General features: G+C 40.5%; 1 protein-coding gene across 3 annotated transcripts in view; it reads right to left on the reverse strand.

Moving 5' to 3' along the window:
* LOC128753400 (microtubule-associated serine/threonine-protein kinase 1-like) overlaps positions 1-21309 on the reverse strand; it is a 61947-nt gene that overhangs the window by 37923 nt on the left and 2715 nt on the right. The window contains exon 2 of one of the 3 annotated variants that reach the window (XM_053855077.1): positions 13099-13127. In XM_053855077.1, coding sequence (XP_053711052.1) covers positions 13099-13127 — 29 coding nt within the window. Of the gene's footprint in view, positions 1-6197; positions 6680-13098; positions 13131-21309 lie in introns of those variants that run through there. The other 2 variants (XM_053855076.1, XM_053855078.1) reach the window with 2 other exon arrangements.

A 21309-nucleotide genomic window follows, 5' to 3' on the forward strand; every position in this document is an offset into this window, starting at 1 on the left:
TTTCATCAATGCTCCTAAACTTCAGCGCCACCAGCTAGGATATAATTCACCGTCCATGAAACCACTTTTAAAAACACACTTTATGGGATGAAGCCTTCTACTGTCATTTCAAATAATATATTAATACTGTCTTTGTGTGAACTGCTTTAGTTTTGAAGTTGGTGTGTTCCATTTTTTAACCAGTTCCACCCCTAACCCTGCATTTCTTTGCTCCATTTCTAGTCCTTCATGTTGCTTGAGGATTACGATTTTGGCTGCCATGATAAGGCTAGAGTGATCTTTGTAAACATGTGTATTGACAGTGCAACAGATTGCGGCGAGATCCTTGCATGTTTATGACCACATTTAGAAACCTGTCCATCATTGACGTGTGACCCGCACCAACATGTCGGTCGACTGCTGTTTCAATGAGCGGTTGCTGGGAGGAAGCAGATATAAATTCTGGGTCACAAGACTACCATGAACTTTCTTTGACAAATATATAGGTAAATGTACTCTATTCGGTTCAGGAAAAATAGGAAAAAAAAATAAAAATGACTACATTGGATATTTGTTATTTGGTATTATTCAGCAATCGGCCAAGCATTTTACATTTTATTTGGCTTTGGCTTTGGACACAAATTTTCAATTCGGTGCATCCCTAATAATCTTTCATGTTGTCGTTCAATTCACCTAAATGAAATTTTATTTCAGTTAATTCAGATTAAAATGACCTACATCTTATGGTCTTATTTTCTTTAAAAAATAATTTGATAAACCAACACGAGTTTGGATTCAATCATTAATTCATACATTCAGATTAATTAAAATAAATACTCATAAATGACAGCAATATAAATGTTCAATTGAGTACTGTGAAGGAGAAGAAATAGCTCAAAAGGGAGGTCATGGAACTCTCATGTTTCCTTGGTTGTGATAGACGTCTTATGAGGATGGTCACAAGTTTGACCTTTGTCCCCGGACAAACAGGCATTGGAAAGGTTAAGAGTCAAGCAGCAGACAGCAGACCACATGACAGGTAACACAGTCCACTACTGACTACAACAGCAGCTGGAACAAAATGTGAGCATCTCTGAACATAAATGTTCACTTTAGCAGTGTGTGTCACTGTGTCAACTTCCGCCCTGGGTGCTGACTCACAGGGCACAAAGGACACGAGACCTTACCGACAGATTCACAATCGACCCATTCAGCCACTTCCTGTCAGGTAGCATTAATCCTTTTTCCCTCTCAGGATATATTAAAAGTAAGTGCATGTTTACAGTAGGAAATCCACTTGATTGACGATATAAATGGCTTGTTGACCTTTTTAAAGGCTCCCTTAAACAACAAGCAATTTCTCTTCAGTCTCCTGTTGCACAACATCCGCTCCTATCGAGTTCCAAGGTGGATTCGAGCTGTAATAAATAACTCACAATAGAGGAAAATCGGTCCTGGGTTCATCAAGTTCGTTTCAAGTACCAAAACTTCGGACTGCATTGGTTTGTGCTTGTCTCTTCAAACTCACCACACAGCAACATAAAAAAACTCTGATGTGAGAAGTCTCCAACACTCCCAACCCCCGCGCAAAATTCACATAAACACACCTTAGTGAATCTGCCATTACCAAATGACCCTTGATTCAAAATTAACTGGGGCACAGCAAGTCAGAATAAACTGGAGACAATATGGTTTTGTTGCCTCAGTTTAAAAAAAACTGCTTTAATCTGATGTCATAAGGCCAATCTTCATATTGACAAACATCCTGTAAACTGTTGTTTCTAGGTTGTAATATTGGCACCTTGTTGTTGACAAAGTAAAAGGTACAGAATTTAAAGAAAAAAAAAAAACTTCTTTGGTTTGTGTTCGCAAAGAAAATATCAACCTTTGACAACAACATACTGAAGTCTAGCAACGCTACTTCACCATTGGTGAATATCCGGCTTGTTAGCGCTCAGTTAAAAAGTTAGCAAAAACTAGACATCTAGAAACCAAGAAATGAAAACCGTGTTTTATAATCCATAATTGTATTTTTTTCCTCTTTTAAGCCTGCGCATTGACACACTGTTTCAGCAATTAAACACATAGCTGAACTGAATAGCAAAAATGACCCTTGAATACGTCCTGTATTGAAAAGACAAAGTAAATTGATGTAATAAATTAATAAACTACACAAAACTCAGACTTGACAAAAATGCAAAAGATAACCTGCTGCATCCCACCATCAGAGTGAGGTGTTGATGTCAGTAAGCATCGAAGTGTAGCCTCCAGCAGGCCGATGCTACGAGCAGGAAGTTTACACATGAAAAATAGCAAGAAGATATTTCAGCACGTGGCATCATCCCTCACCGCTGTTTTCCTTTTATCTGCATTTTATTCCACTTTGTGTTAAATTGCTGTCTAACATTGCAAAACATGGCGTGTCGAGACGCTCCATTAACTATCCACATGACTCACTTTGATCCCTTCTCTCATCTAATTGATCATGAGTGATTCAGAGCATCACCTCATGAAGAATGAGACACCTCATCCTGGGAGTAGTGCCTCATTAGCATAAGTAGACTCACCGCTTGTCTAATTACACATCAAAATTATTTAATCTGATTATGGATCATGCAGATGGACGTCAGCAGGCTTCGAAGAGGAACATTTAATTGACAGAAAGAAGCGTGTGTATTAAACATCTGCCGTTCTAGGTTGAGAATGGCATGCTAGAGTGCCTTCACCACAACTGACTTGACTGGCCACAATCCTGGTCTCATGAAAGAGCAGCTTGTGAGTGTGAGTTTCTCAACACCTCCAAATATGCCCAGCAATTTCTCGGCGGAACTTCAAAAAAAAAGTGTCCACACTCTCTCAGATTCCTTCAATATCCATCCGTCCCACTTGTTATTACAGAGTACATGCCGATGATATATGTTCAGACCTACCACAAAGCTTCTGTGGAGGAAACCAGCACACAGGTTTGCACACAGAAGAGTTTAGAGATTACCTTTGTTTGGATCCATTTGGAATTTCGGTTTAACCTAAAGTTGCTTCAATTGTTGAAAATAATGACACAGAATCATGTATTAACCCTGTGAAGCATGAAGCATAAAACAGTTGACAGGGAGCTCCAATTCTTTAAAACTGAGCTCTTTATTGGTCCTTGAGAAGAATTCAAAATCATCACTATACACATTTGTATCCCATATAAAACATCTGATCAACATCCACATCAAAAGGTTCTATGTGAATAATAATCTAAAACAACGTGTTCAGTGTTAGGAGGAGAGACACTGAGGACACTTCACTACATCGCTGTAAAAAAAAACAAAATCACTCCAATAGCTGAGATGTGACGTGTATGACTTCATTAAAAACAAGGAGTTCCGTGGTAACCGACATGCTTGCACATGTTGTTAGCTCGAGTGTGTGTGTGTGTCATCATAGTGGTGTCGAAGGAGTTTGCTCATCCTTGAGACGCATTATCTTCGCAAACAAAAGCCACACTTTTGAACACTACGACCCGTCGCAGCTCGAACTCCTCCGTGACTGTGACTGAGGCGGAGGTGGTGATGCAGAACCTGGGGTGCGTAGCGACTGTCGCCAGTTGCAGTCGGACCTCAGTTAGGAGATATTTACACCAACAGCAACACAACGCATCGACGCACAGATTTTGAGAGTCGACAAATTTTTGTTGTCGACGTTATTGTTGATGTCAACTAATCATTGCACCCCTAGCCCCTTTGTGACAGCAATGCATGCCAAATATACCCTCATAGGTTGTGCCACTAGTTTCATTAAAAATTCACACTTCTGATATAAAGAAGCCATTCTAATGCTACACATTACACTTCAATCATCTGCGGCTGGCGGGTTGACGTTACAGCCACACCAGTGAAGCCCATGAGACGGTGCATGCATGTTGACGTTGACCAGTCAGCAGAAACAGATGGTGCTGTCACGCTACCGCCAACCAAAAAAAAAGGAAAGAGACGAGGCTCTGAGTTTCGTTTTCAGATGTGTGGTTTCCATCATTAAGTGCACAGCTTTTTCATTAAAGAGACCAACCAAGCGTGGAGGACGTTCGCACAAATACAACTCAATGAAGTCAAGTACATCTGGGTGCTCATGAAATATCTCAGTCTGAAACTTGATGATAAAAAAGGATTGTTCAATTTCACCGTGAACCAAGAAGGCCAGGACAGAAGCGTCTTGAGATCCTTCATGTCCTCAAACACCACCATAGAAAAGCTTTCACACTCAAGCTAATGATGGACAGCGTTTCACTTTTGTGTAATAAAAACAAGGAAGGTATGAAGCAGAAAGGAAGAAGGAAGGCGGTATGCATGACTGCGAATCATCCTGGGATTTGGTAACTGACTCTTTTTGTGGTGCTTCCTGTAATCCCTCAGCATTGCTGTCTTCTTGTAGCTCTGCTGCTTTCATCTCATTGTCTGACACATTTGTACTGTCTCACCGAAGTTGCAGCAGAGTGGGTAGAAAGCATTTACTGTCACCTACACTCTGAAATACAAAACACTCACCGATACTTGGAATGGGAAAGTGCATCATTACCAGTGGGAGAAGCTTGTTGTTTTGCTCCTTTGGATCAGCTATAAGAGTGGAACGCTCATACTCGACGGAGAAAACGAACTGAATGAGGTGCTGAAGTGTGAGTAAGTGTAAATATCGTAAAGCTTTCTGAGGAGAATGAAATGGGACTATCCCTTGTTATTTACAAGTAGTGTATCTTTTAAAACTCGAAGAACTCAAGTAACAGATAAGAACTGTCAGTGATGAACATTGTGATAAAGTTCTTGAATGTCGCCTTATAATCAATCATCAAAATATGAATATATATGACACTGTAAAGGGTCTATTTTGGTATCTTAATAGAGACAAATAGTTTGGTGAGGCGAGGGAATGATAGAGAAATAATTTCCGAATAGTGGAAGCGACAATGTTCGATTATAGAGTCAACATTTTGTTGGCAGTGAGGGTAACGTTAAAAAATGGTTACACGATACATGGACTTTACCATGCAGTCGTGAGAAGTGTGTGTGTATGCCTCCGTGTGCATGTGCGTGAACCCATGCATACACAAAAAGCATATTTTAAGTCCAAGTAAAACCATTTTTTTTGGGTTGGAAGTAAATGTTTGACCAAGCTTTGCTTGAGGAGTAGAAGTGTGTTTCCATCTGCATCAGAATCTAATGTAACATTCTGACTAATACTGCTCCACGTTGTTTTGAATGCACAAGTTCTACAGTCAGGCTCCATGATGGGGAAAGAAAAAGTGTGTGAGCAGCTTCATGAGTAAACAAGCTGCTAGGGGTTTCTGGCAAACATGCAGCCAGCATGGTGGCTGACACCAGGACTATCTGTACAGAGAATCTGCTGCTGTTCATCCCTGCTCAGCAGGAACAACAGTCGAGACCCAGTTCAGTCCTCCCCGTGATCAGCTAAAACGAAGCACAGCAGGAGGGAGAGGAGTCTAGGAGAGAAGGATGACAGCAGCAGTGGGATAGAAATCAACTGCTATATTCCACACTGTACATGATTTAACAATAGAGCCTGAAACACCATCTTTAGCTGTTAAATTGAGAACTGCAGAGTGAAGCTCTGCCATGAAATGTCCTGTTTTACACTGCTATGGTTAAACCTTTCCACTGGTCAATAATATAGGGAATAAATGTGCTTGCTATGTTTGTAAATCACTGTATTTTTCAGTATGAGTGAGCACTTTTCAAACAATGAAAGACATAAAGCTGACTGTGTTGTTTATATCATAGCAGACAGGCTATAAAAAATAACCTGCTTTGCAAGTAAGTGGAGTTAAAAGAGCAGGGACATCATATAAATAAGGAAAAAGAAAAAGAAAAGACAGGCAAGTGAGGAGAATCAGACGCAGCACATGCATTTCCTGGATTCTGACAATGATGCTTTCACTTCAAAATGCAGTACAGAGTGCTGACCAGTCATAAAAAAGCGTGATGGATTAAAAAATATAGAATTTATTATATTAGAGAATCCAGCTAAAGATTGAGATACAGTCATCAGATACAGTACTCAAAGCACACGCACTTTATTTGTAGCTAAATTAAGACACCGTTGCAACAGTGAGACAGCAGGATAGCTGGCAGGGACAACGGAAACATTAGAAAGAAGAGACAAAACCCGCCTGTGAAACACACTGGCAACAGCAGGTCACGTAAACAGATTGTTGCATTTACCTTTTTGTGCGTCGAAACATGTTGCCAGGAGCCGAGACTGTGTTGGCAGATGAACATTAAAGCAGCTGATCCTTCACACACACCGGAGCAGTCAAGAGGCTGTGATTAAAATCCTCCACAGCATGACAGCTTCCTTTAGCCGGTTTAACACATGCATTCATGCACACACACTGGTGTCCAGCATTCACGCTGCACATGTGACAGACTGAGCATGCGAGGAAGGGATAACCAGAAAGGTCCGGGTGAACCAATGGTGTCTTAAATTGGAGACTGATAAGAGAAAGGAGACTAATCATGATGCATCCATGTCAGAGGAAGAGAGGATTGTGGAGCTCCTCTCAAGGGTAGCGTGCCAAGCCAGGAAGTGGAGTGACACAGCGAGGAGGGGAGGGGGCTGAGAGACAGAAGGAGGGAAAGGAGGGAGGGAGCAGGGGACAGAGGAGGGTGAAAACAAATATGTGAACGTAAGAAAAACATGGAACGAGTGAGGATGCAGGAGGGAGGAGAGACGGAAGGAAGAGGACTAAGAAGAAAGGAATGAGAATGTAAATGTGTTTTGGCATCACTTTATGGACACAGCAATCCTAAACATTTAGACTCAACAGTCTTTTCACCAAATCTACAGATATCCAGCATGCATTACATCATCGCTCTGGCTTGGGAACATCTTGGAATCCCTGTTTGCCTGGAAAGTGTAGCTTGGTGCCTATTGTAATGAAGACTGTCAGAAAAAAAACTGACAGTCTTCATATGCATATATAAAAAACAATACATTTGTAATGGTTGTTAATAATGTTTAATCATCCTGTTATCAAATGCAAACCTGTGGAACGTGCTATTTTAGATGTAGCTCTCTAAATCATGATTCTTGCAGGGACCATTAAACACTGTCATAATGAAAACCAGACATCAAGAAATGTTTGTTTGTCCTGGATATGAAAGGGCAATGCCAAGCTGAAGAGGACGTCATCACAGAATGTGAATGTGTCTGTGTGTGTGTGTGTGTGTGTGTGCACGCACCCTTCTGTTCTCCTGTTTGAAACAAAACCACCAAATGTTAAAGCTGACGTGGGGCGACAGTTGCACAGCAGGGCTGAGGGGAGCAATTCAATAATAGATGACGTTCCTAATGTAGGAGCCTGGTAGGATGAAATATACATAGAAGAGAGGAGACGTGGGAAGGGCTGTGGTATATGGGGGGAGTATATCACTCAAACACAGTGGGCAGCACAGATGGGGATGGACACCATGATCTCATATAGAAGGCATGAGTCATTTGGGAGTTTTTAATGTCCTGCTGCTGGTGATGTTTTGTTTTTTTGGTTTCAATTAATTATGATCATTTATGATTCAATTATTCAGTTACTTCATGTGCCTTTCATTTTTTTCCAGTTGAGCCAAAAAGCCTACAGACTAACAAATATAAAATGTAACTGTATAACTGTTTATGCAGAATATGGTAATCGAACATGGCTGCAATGCATTTTGGAATTATTGGTATAAGTTAAGAGAGTGTTTGTTTTTTTAACGATAATGGACATTATGAAATTATCTCATCGGCTATGTACCGTAAAATCTCCTTCAATAAAATTTCCCGTCATCTACCCTCGCCCACACAATCCTCATATAAATGCAGTGTAACGCAGCGAGATGATAAATCACAAGAACACACGAGAATGAGACACATAAAAGTCTCCATCATTAGACTTCACTGTCATGACTGGGTTGACATTTAGAATACTGAGTAGAATACTCCCTTTCAAAACTACATTATCTTTTCCAGGATAAGATAAAGACGTTATTAAAGGGGGGGAAAAGGGATGTAAATAAATAATCATAAATATCCTCTGCGTATTCAAGGAGTTTTCAAAAGCTCCCTGACCCTGAACTAATACTCCTCATCTCTATTTTATCAAGATGAATAACTGAATGTACAAGCACTCATTTTCATTGGAAGCTATTACTTACAACAAGAACATAAACAATAGCACAGTGAAAATATACCCATCAAGGGAGAGGGGTAATTATGAGTTCAGCAACAAGATAGATAGATAGATAGATAGATAGATAGACAGACAGACAGGCAGAAAGACAGAGAGACAGACAGACAGACAGAGAGACAGATAGATAGATAGATAGACAGACAGACAGATAGACAGACAGACAGACAGAGAGGCAGGCAGATAGATAGATAGATAGATGGATAGATAGATGGATAGATAGATAGATAGATAGATAGATAGATAGATAGATAGATAGATAGACAGACAGACAGAGAGGCAGGCAGATAGATAGATAGATAGATAGATAGATAGATAGATAGATAGACAGACAGACAGACAGACAGACAGACAGACAGGCAGATAGACAGACAGGCAGGCAGGCAGATAGACAGAGAGACAGACAGGCAGGCAGGCAGATAGACAGACAGACAGACAGGCATTTAGACAGACAGACAGACAGACAGATAGATAGATGGGTAGATAGATCATATCTCCACACCGTCATATTTTTCCACCCAATTTCATGGCTCCCCACACATATTTTATGTATATAACTTTATTATCATTTAGAGTGCAGTGACCTCAGTCGAACAACAGGAGGCAGTAGCACTACAAAGCTTCTAAAACACAAGGGAGATGCAATAAGGGATGAACAAAAAAATCGCCATCACATTGGTAAATCCAAATTTTGTCACCAGAATCACAGAAGTGAATTTGATTCTGTGATTTGACTGTTAATAACTACAAAGAATGGGACTGGATGTCGACTGTTAACCAATTGAAGTCTCATAAGGAGAGTAGATTTACACAGAAAATAATCTAAAGACCCTACGATACTGCCCCCAATTAATAATGTGACGTATTGGCTCCGAGTTCAGAAAGTAGAACGAGACACTGCTTTTGCGCTTCTTTTCAAATCATGTTCCATATTTATCTTCCGCTCATCAGCCTCAAGTCAGCTCACTGCCGCCGTGCCGTCGGAAGGGCAAGTCATTTTAACATAGATTGTCAATTAAAGGATTTTTATAATCAGGCTGCCTCAGAGACTTTTTAATGGACCACATCCTTCACACACGACGCTCTCTTCTGGAGACCAGTGCTCCTTTGAGTCAGCACTCAGTTTGTTTTGACTGGATTTAATCCTTTTGCAGTGATGTGGAAGCATCTGCCACTGCTGCGTTCTGGTTAGTCCTTAAACTAAATGTCAAACCTTTATTTTGAAATCTAATGTAGAACACATTTCATGTGAATAAGATGGACGCAAGAGTCAAAGACTGTGAATCAACCTCTCAACCAATCTCTTCCTGATTCCTGAACAGTTCATCTAAGTGCTGCCACAACACTGACACACAAATTACAGGTTTGTCTTGCCGTCTTTGTGGGGTCCACTTATTGACTTTCATGCTTTCCCCAGCCTCTCACTCTAAAGCTAATGATCCAAAACACATGGCTCACCTTAACCAGGACTCTGTACCAAACTGAAACCCAATTATAATGACCCAGTTATTTTGAAGTGTTCATCCTCAAATTGAGGCTTAACCTTGTGGGGTCCGAAAAAAGGGCCCCACAAATGGTGTTTGCCCAACACACACACAAACACTCACACAAGACATCATGATGGCAAAAAAATAGCTGTGTCTTTCCACTCCCATGATGCAATATATTGACGTGGGGAAACTTTTGGGTCCTACACTGATGGTGAAGGCAGCCGTCCACGTTGCATGTTGATGCCTCTGTGATTGTGTAAAGGAAAAAATGTTTTCCTTCCCTGAGATGGATTCTTTCCATGACACCTAATCTACATGTAGTGTGAAGGGAGCGGCATCCAATAGCTAATACTAACCCCAACCTCCATCTTTTTCTTAGGTGTCAGAACATGCAGCGGAAGGCGGAATATGTGTTTCTACTGAAATGTGTCAACATGCACTTCTAAAGTCCACATTCCCAACATCAATATATTACGGCAAGAGATAGAATGGGTAGTTTCACAGTATGCAACGGTTTGGTGTAAAATCACTGTAAAAGCAATGCTTTCATTTCAACTCATTTTTGTCCACGACACACAATGAGATGTTTGTCAAACTCCTCTGTGACTCACTTAATCTCCCTAGGGTCAAATGACACCTCCAAATTACTCCACAGGCTGTTAGTTGAATCACCAACTGTAATCCAGAGGCGTTGAAGCTGAAATGATCTGGCTTTGAATCTAAAATTAGGCTTGAATTCGATATTTCTTTGAATTCTAATTATTCATCTCATTACGGAGTAGCATGAAAGCCAGAGCCACGGGAGTCATTATTTTGGTTTCTGCTCCAATTTCCATGTTTTTCTGCTCAAATCCACAAAACGTAAAAGTGAAAAACTGAAGTAATTAATATCAACTGTCTCACGCAACAAAAGAATCTCATCAAAAACTTCCAGGCTGGAACCTCCTTTGGTCTTTGGTCTCCACCAAGGAGATAAGAGCATGCCTGATCCCAGATGTTGTTTTACTGACAGAGTGAGTGAAAGAGCACTACGACAGTAGAAGTGGGGTGAGCTTGCGAGCCCTAAATCTGAGCAAGGGCACGAACAGTGTTGATCTGAACTGATGTTGCCTGTGGAAACACCAGCACTTATCTTCCAGCGTGCTTACGTAACAGTAAATGGCTGAATCTCTGCTGATGTAACCCTAAATTAAGCTTGTAGTGTTTCTCTTCCTTCTCATCTGTGCAACCTCTTTCACAGTCATTTCAACCTGTGCAGCTAATGAGCGCAAAATAAAGAGTCTGACGTTTCTGAATGTCCTCAGTGTGCAATGCTATTTATAATAGTCTGAAGATGTTTTTGCCACTTCTACTGCCTGAGTACAGCACTGTATCAACATAAACACACACTCAAGTGCTGAAACAAAGACAGAAATATGCTTTTGTCATTTTAGTTTTCCGCCAATTTTTTTGCTGTATATATTCCAATACTTTAAAAAAGCCTTAGCACTTACGTTTCAGCCTTCAACACCCTGTTTTCATCTGTTCTACTTTGTCAACTCCTTCGCACTCTCTGCGTGAAGCAAGACATTTTCAGTTTCACCACCTCAATTCTGCTGTCAACCTTTTCTGGCACAGCTCACTGATGCAACAGATTGGGACAACAGAAAACCTCAAATACAGACAGATGAAGCTCATGTGAGGGAAAAGAAAAAATGGAGAAGGTTGCCTTCTCTCTCAAGAGCACAACGACAGCGTCTCAAAGACTGAAGGATTAAAAATAAATCTATAAAATATTCAATGAAAGTAGCCGCATATGCAAGAACATTCCACTACAGCCTATTTAACTCATTTTATTTTCCAAATTTACACCAGTATGGCCACACACCCATGCTGAAATGTAGTCGAGTGCATTGAAGTCTTATTTCAACAGATTTTTATGTGATGTTCCCAAGAAGTGTGTTTTCATGCATGCTGTTTTTATGTGAACAATGATGAATCTTAAAATGAGCAGTGTTTGTTGCCTTGGTATTGCCTATAAATATATCGCAACTGGAGGATGGAGAGCTTCCACCATTGATAAGTCTTCTCCGTGTCTCAGTAGAGCTACGTATCGGGTAGTGACAGCAACACCGTCCTCACAGTACTTCTTAGTTTGGTCCATACCCATAAGCTTTGTGGAAACATGCAGAAATATGGACGAAATGAATGCAGAGCACAGACATAAGGATCCATCTGTATATGGATGTGTATGTAGCGTTGAGAATAACTGGGCCTTTAAGATGACAGCCCTCGACTATGACCTGTTTCCCAAGGAAGAGACTCCCTGGGGCACCATGCACGCCAGCAGCTCTGAGTATCCTTAAGTGTATGCCAAATAAAAAACTTCTTTTTCACTTTAGGCCAACTAGCGTCTGAGGGCTATATATGGCTTGTTAACTGTGAAACCCAAACCCAAACTGGACACCATCAACTTGGATTATTAAGGCGAGATGTGGATGCGGATGTGGCGAGTGTGGAAATGTAGAGAGAAAATGTGGCGTTTAAACACCACTCCCAAACAAGCCACAGGGCGTAGCAATTGTAACTTCAGCTGTGGCAAACTGACAATTGAATTTCAGGATCCTATTCTGCAACTCCATTACGGCGCCAGCAGACTGCTACAATGCTACACAAAACAATTCAATTTACTCCAGTCCCCATAATCCTTTGCTCCACTGGTGTGTAACAGGATTGCAGCAGTATTATTCAACTTCATTAGTTTTCCACAAATCATGTAATGCCAGTGTCTCACCAATAGATGGCACACTCCTGTACAGCTTGACCATAAAACCATATCAATACATGCAGAAAAATAACGTTTCCTCAAGGGACTTTGATAGATTGGGTTCATCACACACCAGGGCTCCACACTGCAATGAAACACTCGGATTTTGTCATCAAAACAAGTACGTGAATGAGACCTGTCAGGGGCCCCAACCCCTGCTAGACACACAGATATTCTGCAAAAGCTGTGTATTACCCTTGCTACACATTATTTGCCACATTTATGCTAACACCAGTATTGTTGTGATAAGTGAATGACATCTCGACCAATTGGAATAGTGCACCGTTGTTGGACAGGTCTGAAGGCCATACTTCCAGGGCAGGGAGGATGAGGGATTGTTTACATATGTGTTGTAATAGATAATGCATTTTGATACAGTTAAGCAGTAAAACACCTCAACAGATTATTTAGATAATACAATGGGGAACTAATGTTTTAAAGAGAATACCTGAAAAGGTCCTCCAAAACACAAGCAGCACAAACACGACACAAGTAGTGTGATAATAATTGTCAAGATTAATGGTGGAAGATGTGAGGAAATGAATAATAATTACACTCTGAAGTCTCAGGTTTTGAAGACACATCAAACATAGATGGAAACTTACCTGCTGCTTTTGCGGGGCAGAGGCAGATCCTTCTGGGGAAAAAAAAAAACAGACACAGAAAGGACAATGTTAGATTTACCACATCAACAAATACAACATTAGAGTTGAATTAACTAGGCGTCAAAAACATATAACTGGTAAAGAAAAATAATATCCTCAAACTGTTCAGGCTTCTCTTCAGCACATGCTCAGCAGAGTATACAAGAAATACGTGTTAGTAGTCATCTAAACCATGTCATAAGGTCATAAGGTCTCATGATTCCAGTCTGGTCCAAAAAGTAGGTAGCAGAATTACCACAAAGTGTGTCTTGTAGAGGAATCAGCAGGCTGAGTGCAGCGAAGGTCAACTGTAAAAATGTTGCAGCAGTTTATGACATTAGAACACAAGGGCCAGGAGTCTGATGTGATTAGGATCTACTGGGATGGACAATCATGGTGTTTGTTGTCTGTCTTCTCTCGGGTGGATTTTAAACATAAGCTGTAGGTGAGGTCAGGTTACAAGGATTACAGTCAGCCTCTGAATATTGGAGTCAAATTCAGAGCAGCTGCGTTTCTGTAGATTTACTACTACTCTTCCCTGTAATATACTGCAACTGTGTTTGTGCTAAACTCGTGAACTGGTATTATTGAATATGGACCTAATGTCAATATGATAGATAGTTAGCTGTTAAAGAAAAAAACAAGGTGTCAGATTCTCAATTGCGATGAAAACCCATACTTGCAGTGAATGCCAAATGGGTTACAGTTCATTGTCAGACGCGGTCATGTGTGTCTGACTTTGTCCAAGCTTGTTGGTCAGCTTACATGCTGAATACCAGACTAGAATACCAGGAGACTGTCGAGACAAGTCGAAGTTATTTGTATTTCTTATTTCCCACACATCAATAAACCTTTTGGTCTTTGCTGATGATGTTCCTACCTGTGTGCGACTACAGCCGCATTACGTAAATCAAGTATTACTCTAGATCAACGGTATTCAGCATATCTTATTCTTGCGATAAACTTATGTCTTTACTTAAAATGCATCCGTCATAAAGGGTCCCTATGAAACTTGGATAGTGAATCATTCACCAATGACAGCACCACCTGCTGTGTTATGTCCTCACCCCCTTTCCTTCTCACAGCTCACACACGTACACGTGTGCCTCACAAGGCAGTGAATCAAAACATACATGGCAGCCGTGTCAAAGTTTTACACCTATGTAATGTTGCAACACATGCAACAAAAAGGTACTTTGCAGTGTTGGAGCACATTAAAAAGCCAACACAAAAAAATCTATATGTCATTTAATAACAAGCTTGAAAATAAGGGAGTGACTCAGTGCCCAGTTCAGGGAGCACAACTAGCGCTTCGCAACACTCACCTATACAAGCGTGACAGTCAGAAAGCTAAGCTTGATGCCCGAAAGATCACCAGGCCAGATGACCACATTCCTCATTGGTGGCTGCTAGTACTATCTCACACAAGGTGTTTGTATTTTTTTAGAAAATCCAAACATATATAAAGGTGAATTTTTTGGGTTATTTTCTTCTACATCATTTACCCATAAGGTCTCGTCATAACTACATTTTAACTACAAAATCACAGCCAATGATAGCCAATCCATGCTGAGCCCCCTAAGTGACTGACAAAAAACCTGATGGGACCATCCTTAGCAGGCTTTTAGCTAGGATTTTGGAAGAGGACGTCCAAAGCCACGCCCCCCCAGCCCATTCCCCTCTAGACACGCCATGTCAACGAATGACGAACGACAATTTGCTTTATAAAAAACAAGCTGTACACATCGATTTGTTCAAAAATAACTTTATACAACAAACATCTGTGTCAAATAAGAAAGAGATGAACTCAGTAGCTGTTGCCACAGTAACACAGATGCAGGAGTATCTTGGGCAGCTGTTCTCTAAACTTTCACACATTTAAACATTCATTCATTCAAACAACACACACACACATATTAGGGCTGAACGATTTTGGAAAATAATCTAATTGCGATTTTTTTCACTCAATATTGCGATTCCGATTAAATGTGCGATTATTTTTCAAGGTCCTCTTCTCATGTATTTTACAGCAAACACAACTAATAAATCAATCTGTATTATAATAAACCATATGTGATTCAGTGTATATATAATTGTTCTTCCTTATAGGCTATTCTTATGTTAAGATAAAGGCAAATGAAGCATGAATTAAAATGAAAGATGATTTGTCTACTTCAGTTTCAACTGCAGACTTATTAAACTGATAAATCACACAAACTAAAGTGCATATTACAACAATAATGAAAACCAATATGTGGCTTTACCACTTACTACATGCGCGTTCCCGGTAGTTACGTGACGTCTATTGTCCAATCCAAATGAAGCACTTACCGTCTGTCTTTCTATCAGTGGTAACAATGAGAATTGCCTTCTATCTGAATTCTTCGGAAACCGCCATGACATGGGATGTTGCTGCAACCGATTGGACAATAGACGTCACGTGACTACCGGGAACGCGCATGGAGTAACAGGCACGTATTGCCGCCACTTCTACGAGTGCGCATCAGTTTTATTTACAGGTGCGAGAAGAGGTGCAAAAGGGTGCACGCGCATATGGATCGTGTTCTACGAGTATGTGGAACTTATGCACCCGTTTTGGCGGTGGTTGAGGTGGAAAACTTAGCAATGTGTCACAATTGCAGTTTCAAGAGCTCGTGTTTAGCCACTTGTATCTGTGCACTTAGAGAATGAAGGCGAAATTACTTTTCGTGTTTGTATGAATGTAAATCTCCTTTTTACACGCACGTGCCACAGGGTTTACGGATGCAAATGTGCAGTTACGCGTATGTGCCTCTGACGCATGGATAGTGTGCCTCTGACGCTTGAGTCTTGTGTTACGGGTATGTGCCACTTTTGCACCCATTTTACCTTCATAGGCTAAAGCCGTAATTTACAGCTCAATGGCTAAAGCTCACCGTTGCGCTGCGCCACCAACGTGAAAGTCACATGACCAGTCAAATCGCAGCCTTACGGTAAGAAAATCACGTTTTACGTTATAATCGCAAATGCAACTAATCGTTCAGCCCTAACACACACACAGAGATATATAAATCTATATCTATATATATCTATATATATATATATATATATATATATATATATAAAACACACTGTCCGAGCTCCAGCCGACAACAGGACATCAAACCCTGGATTGCGGGCTCCAGCCTCGGAGGTGTCGAGAGCGAGCACCTACCCTGTGACACTCTACCACGGTCACAGTTATGTTTTTTCCGGCTTTTTTCGGGGGCGTTCTGGATTTTCGTTCGAAATCCGAAGCAAAAAAATCTCAAAATTTTGGTTTGAACTCTGATTTGTTCGAATTCCGGGATGTTCGAAAACCGAGGTACCACTGTATATAGAGATTAATAGAACCACGCGCACTAATCCCTGTTAAAGTACACCGCTCCCAGCTCAGCTCGCTGCTGCCGCAAAGATGATCAAAATTATGGAGATTAATTGAACCAGGACAGGGTTGCTACAAATTTGGGAAAGACTGCATGAATAATGTTGGGAAAGTCAGCCATTTTTGTAGTCTTTGTTGCTCTTGCCATTTGAACAGCATCAAAGTGAGACAACAATTGCATAAACTCGAACTAGCTATTATTGATAAAAACAACCATTTTAAATCTTGTTTTGATGTGAAGCTACTCCATAGAAACGCCCTCTGCGGTAACTAATAACTAATGTTTAGGATGAAACCATCAGACTGATATGGGATGTGCCAACATGCGTCTCACTTCAAAATGGCTCCTGTACACTCAGTGCATGACATCACCCATCGTGGTGAGCTCTTTCAACGGATGTATCGGTTACATCACTTGAGAGCAAGTGAACAACAGATCCATGGCTCTCTGCACGCGTGCGTGTGTGTGTGTGCGCGCGTGCCAGAGTATGAGGTGAAAGGGGTAGCTAATGGATAAAACTCAAACACCTGCTCCCTCTTACAGCCTGTCAACCTCAGAGCTACATGCAGAGATTGGGTTTATTCTGGAGAGTGTGACTAGTCGTGACATTTCTCAATCATTTCCAGCTTTCCTCCAACACCGACTCTAAAATATAAAATGGTATATAAAATTGTGACAAACATACAAACAACTGTGATACATGTTGCTTCACGACTAAAGCCATTATTACGTGTTGTTGTTTTTTTTTATTGTTATTAAAGGTAAATGTTATTTTTATTATTTATTTATTTAAGTTGAAACAAAGGGGTTTGGAGGAGCTGAAGTTAAAAATAAGTGTGAATTAATGTCCATTCCAGTAACTATTTAGTCATCTAAAAATGCTGCTCAAATGATTCCATGAGATTAAACTGAATCAAAGCATTGTCTTGTCATTGATCTAACAGGAAGACAAAAAAATACCAGCACATATTAGGTAACTTACTTTCCTGACAGATGAAAAAAAGCACCACATTGTGGCTCCCTTTCTGAGTTTTTATTTTTAGGCTATATTAACCCAAGGACGAAATGAAGGCCAAATGGAAAGCAGAGCAAAAGAAAACATTGTTATGCTGCTGCTCTGGGCACAATCACCCAGCTTCTGTTCTGAATCTGCTGCCAAACCAGACGGCAGATTGCAGGCAAAATGTCACACGGGGAATTCTCCGATTTAAGAGGTTTCAGTGGTCATTTAAAAGCGCCAAAAGTGGTCAGCCATCACTGGAACCTACGGAACAAATCTACTTTTATCTTGTGTATTTTCCCATTTTTGTCTTTCTAGGTCAACTGAAAGTGATTGATGGATTTAAGTCAACCACATACATCGCTTTACGTCGCACTCAGTGCATAAACCGACCCATTAGCTCTTGTGTAATAGTGACATCAGTAGGAAGTGATGAGGTGGAACAAAGCGGCGGCCATGGCAGTGAGTGACAGGACTTGGCAGACTGAGCTGGTTCTTGCGGGGTGATCACACTCTCATCTCTTGCGCTAAGCATATTGAAAACGGGCACACTGCCCAGGACAAAACATTGGACAAATTACCCTCAGCTGTGTGTGTGCATATGGAGGACTATATTTGTTCCAAGCTATCAGGGATTAGACATTAAGTTCACACTGAGTCATAAGTACGCATTAGTCATTATCAAATACAGTGATGGAGGAATTCAATGCATTTCAATTGTTTTTTTCTTGAAATTGCAGTCAAATTTTTCAGGCTTGCTTAAAAGCATCTCGTTGCTCCTCACGACAGTAAAGTCATATTCTTGATAGTTCAGTCCTAGGTATTTTTTGGATAGTATGTGATGAATAAAGCACAGTATTTAAATCCAAAACGTAACTATTATTAGTAATAAATTCCTTAAAACATATCAATGATCAGGTATCTTGCGATACACTTTTACAATACATTACAATACATATCCCGGTATAGGAGTGGTGATACCATGCTTTGCGACACTGTAAGTTCAGAATATATTGTGATAAGAACCATCACTGTAAGGGGGAATATGAGATAATGCAATACGAAATGATGTCCATAAAAGGCAGTATATTATCATGATGTCATTCCAGTTAGACTTTCAGTTTAATTTCACAGTCCAACAGAGGAATGAATCAACAAAACTCCAGTGCACGAAAAAGAGAATGTTACTGGTAAACACACATCACATATGCAGCAGCAAGTATTTATGTATTAAATATAGATGTAGACAACTTAAAATATCAAGACAATATCACAGAATCCAGTATTTCAATATTTCAGTAAAAATACTGATACAATATTGTGCAAAATATCGTGACAGTATCGTAAAGGAACGGCCCAGGTGATACCCAGCCCTCGCAGGTATGGTACGTAGTTTGAAATTGAAATATCAATATTTTTTGACCACCTTGGATTGGGATGTTGTTTTATTTGCAACTTAAGATGTAACTGTCTTGTCCCAAAAGAGATCTACCATCTGTAGATGTTGTGACAAAGTTAGCCAGACAATATATGATTCTGCGAGCAGTTCCTGACATTCTTAATCTACACTCGACAGGGAGAAAACAATTCATCTTCCATCCATCTTCTATCATCTTCTGCATAGAAGGTGAAACGTTTTCCCGGACAATTCTCTGGCCCGGCTGCCATATTTAAACCTTTTTGTTGCATGAAGGCTGTGATAACTGAGCTCTCATATTTGGAGTAAGCATTCGACAGAATATCGATTTTAAATGTGGACAAGAGATACACGTTGTGAAGTGCCACTTTGAAGGGCTCCTGTCAGCACCCCAAGTTACTCCAACCAGCCAGCTGTTGCCAGCTCTACTTTACACTGGCCCCAACATCCTCCACCCCCCATTCTTTCGTGGTACTACTCCCCGAGGGCCCACGAGGCTGTTACGCCACCATTAGTCCCGCTAATGGGCCTGGGACCACATCCTCAACATTAAGACCTCTTCTGTGTCTGATATGGATATCGATCAGCTCATTGGAAATGGGGAGTTGGGGAGGGTTGTGGAAGCCCATTTGATACAAACATGTACACAAAATTCTGTCCACACGCAGACGAACATCTCCAAGCACGCAACCTCAGGCTCAACAAACTGCAACGTGAGGAGGTGGACGAACATTAGACTGATCTCTGAACAGTTTATATTGTAACATGACTCACTAATGAGCTGGTAGGTGCATTTGTCTGTGTACTCAGGACTTAAAGGCTTAAAATGCTTTTGCTGGCGCACAGGTCCATTCGTGGATGGGACAACTGAACAAAGAGGTGTTAGGATAAATTCGTTCATCCATAATATCTTCAATTTCATGGATGTTTTGTGAATTATCCTTTGGTATAAATACGTAAATTATCTATGTAAATGACGAGTGCTTTATGTGGAAAACATTAATACATATACTCTCCTTATTGACCAGCAGTCGGTCTGTCATACAAATACGGAACAAAGCTGGTACTTCAGTATCAATTACAAATTCTATTTGTCATGGAGCTACTTTTATTAGTCACAGCATTGGTCAACTTGCCATAGGTGATTGGTGTTTCTTTCGGCAGCGGTACTGACAGCAATAAGTGCTTGGATGAGCAAATGGTAGCTTACAACCATTTAAGTGTGTGCACAGTTGGGGTGGAAAAATTGGTAGACCAATAGATCTGAGGAATATGACGTCATCACGATCGGTCAGTCAAACTTATGCCGATTTTCAAAGCTACTATTTACATTTATATACTATATTATTGTTCTCAATACACATAGTAAACAATAAACGATTAAATAGAATTAAACATTATAATACACAAAGATGTCAGAAGTTTTCCACAGTCAGGTGAAACGGGGGTCAGAGCAAGAATAATGTTTTGCTTCACAAATCATACAAAAAAAGTCAAAAACTCACCAGCACTTTAAAACAGATAACCGTACGGAACCAAGGTTTTCATGTATCATTGCACCCCTAGTGTTTGCAGGTGTTTTTTCTTGTATTTTTCAGAAAAATCAGAACATTATAATACAAAAGGACGCACAAAGTGAGATGTTTGCCTGTGACATTGAAGAGCGTGCACATAAGTGACTGTTGCCTCAGCTCTCCATGGAGGAAAACCGGGTATGGATGATTTTGTTATACAGTATGACAAGATCCAAATATTGACGGTGTATGCTGTCAGTTGAAAAAACAAGCTCATCAAAGATTAGAGATATGAGAAAGGCCAGAAATTTCCAAACTGTGCACCACGAGTGAGCAACAGAAGCACAGTTTAACAGTTCTGAAGGTATCAGAAGTTGCTTTAAGAGACCTCAGAATTTTCTTTGCAAGTGAGGGGTCCACAGAAAGACAACCAGGACTCTGTTATTTGGTGTCTGCTGAAATCTCACCCCTGCTTCTGTTTGGTTAATTTATTCGTTGTAGAGTCACAAGAAACAGCTTCTATCTTAACACAACTGCTACCTGAGGGGAAGTTTAGTTGGACATATTCTCCTTTTTTTTTTTTTTTTTTTTTAACTGTCTCTATGTCACTTCACATCTCCCCTGATGGTCAACTGAACAGGAGATAAAAACAAGTGGACGAACAGCTACAGCAGAGACAGGGGAACACATTCTTACTGAAGGCAGAGGTGTTACAAATGATTAAATGTGTTAAGATTGTAGCCTGCCACCGTCCATAACCAATTACTGAGGAATAAATTACCTAAAGCTCCCAGCAAATACATTTTACAACAAATGAGCGACAAGCTGTGCTCACGC

Source organism: Synchiropus splendidus, chromosome 2, assembly GCF_027744825.2.
Source record: "Synchiropus splendidus isolate RoL2022-P1 chromosome 2, RoL_Sspl_1.0, whole genome shotgun sequence".
Taxonomy (NCBI): domain Eukaryota; kingdom Metazoa; phylum Chordata; class Actinopteri; order Syngnathiformes; family Callionymidae; genus Synchiropus; species Synchiropus splendidus.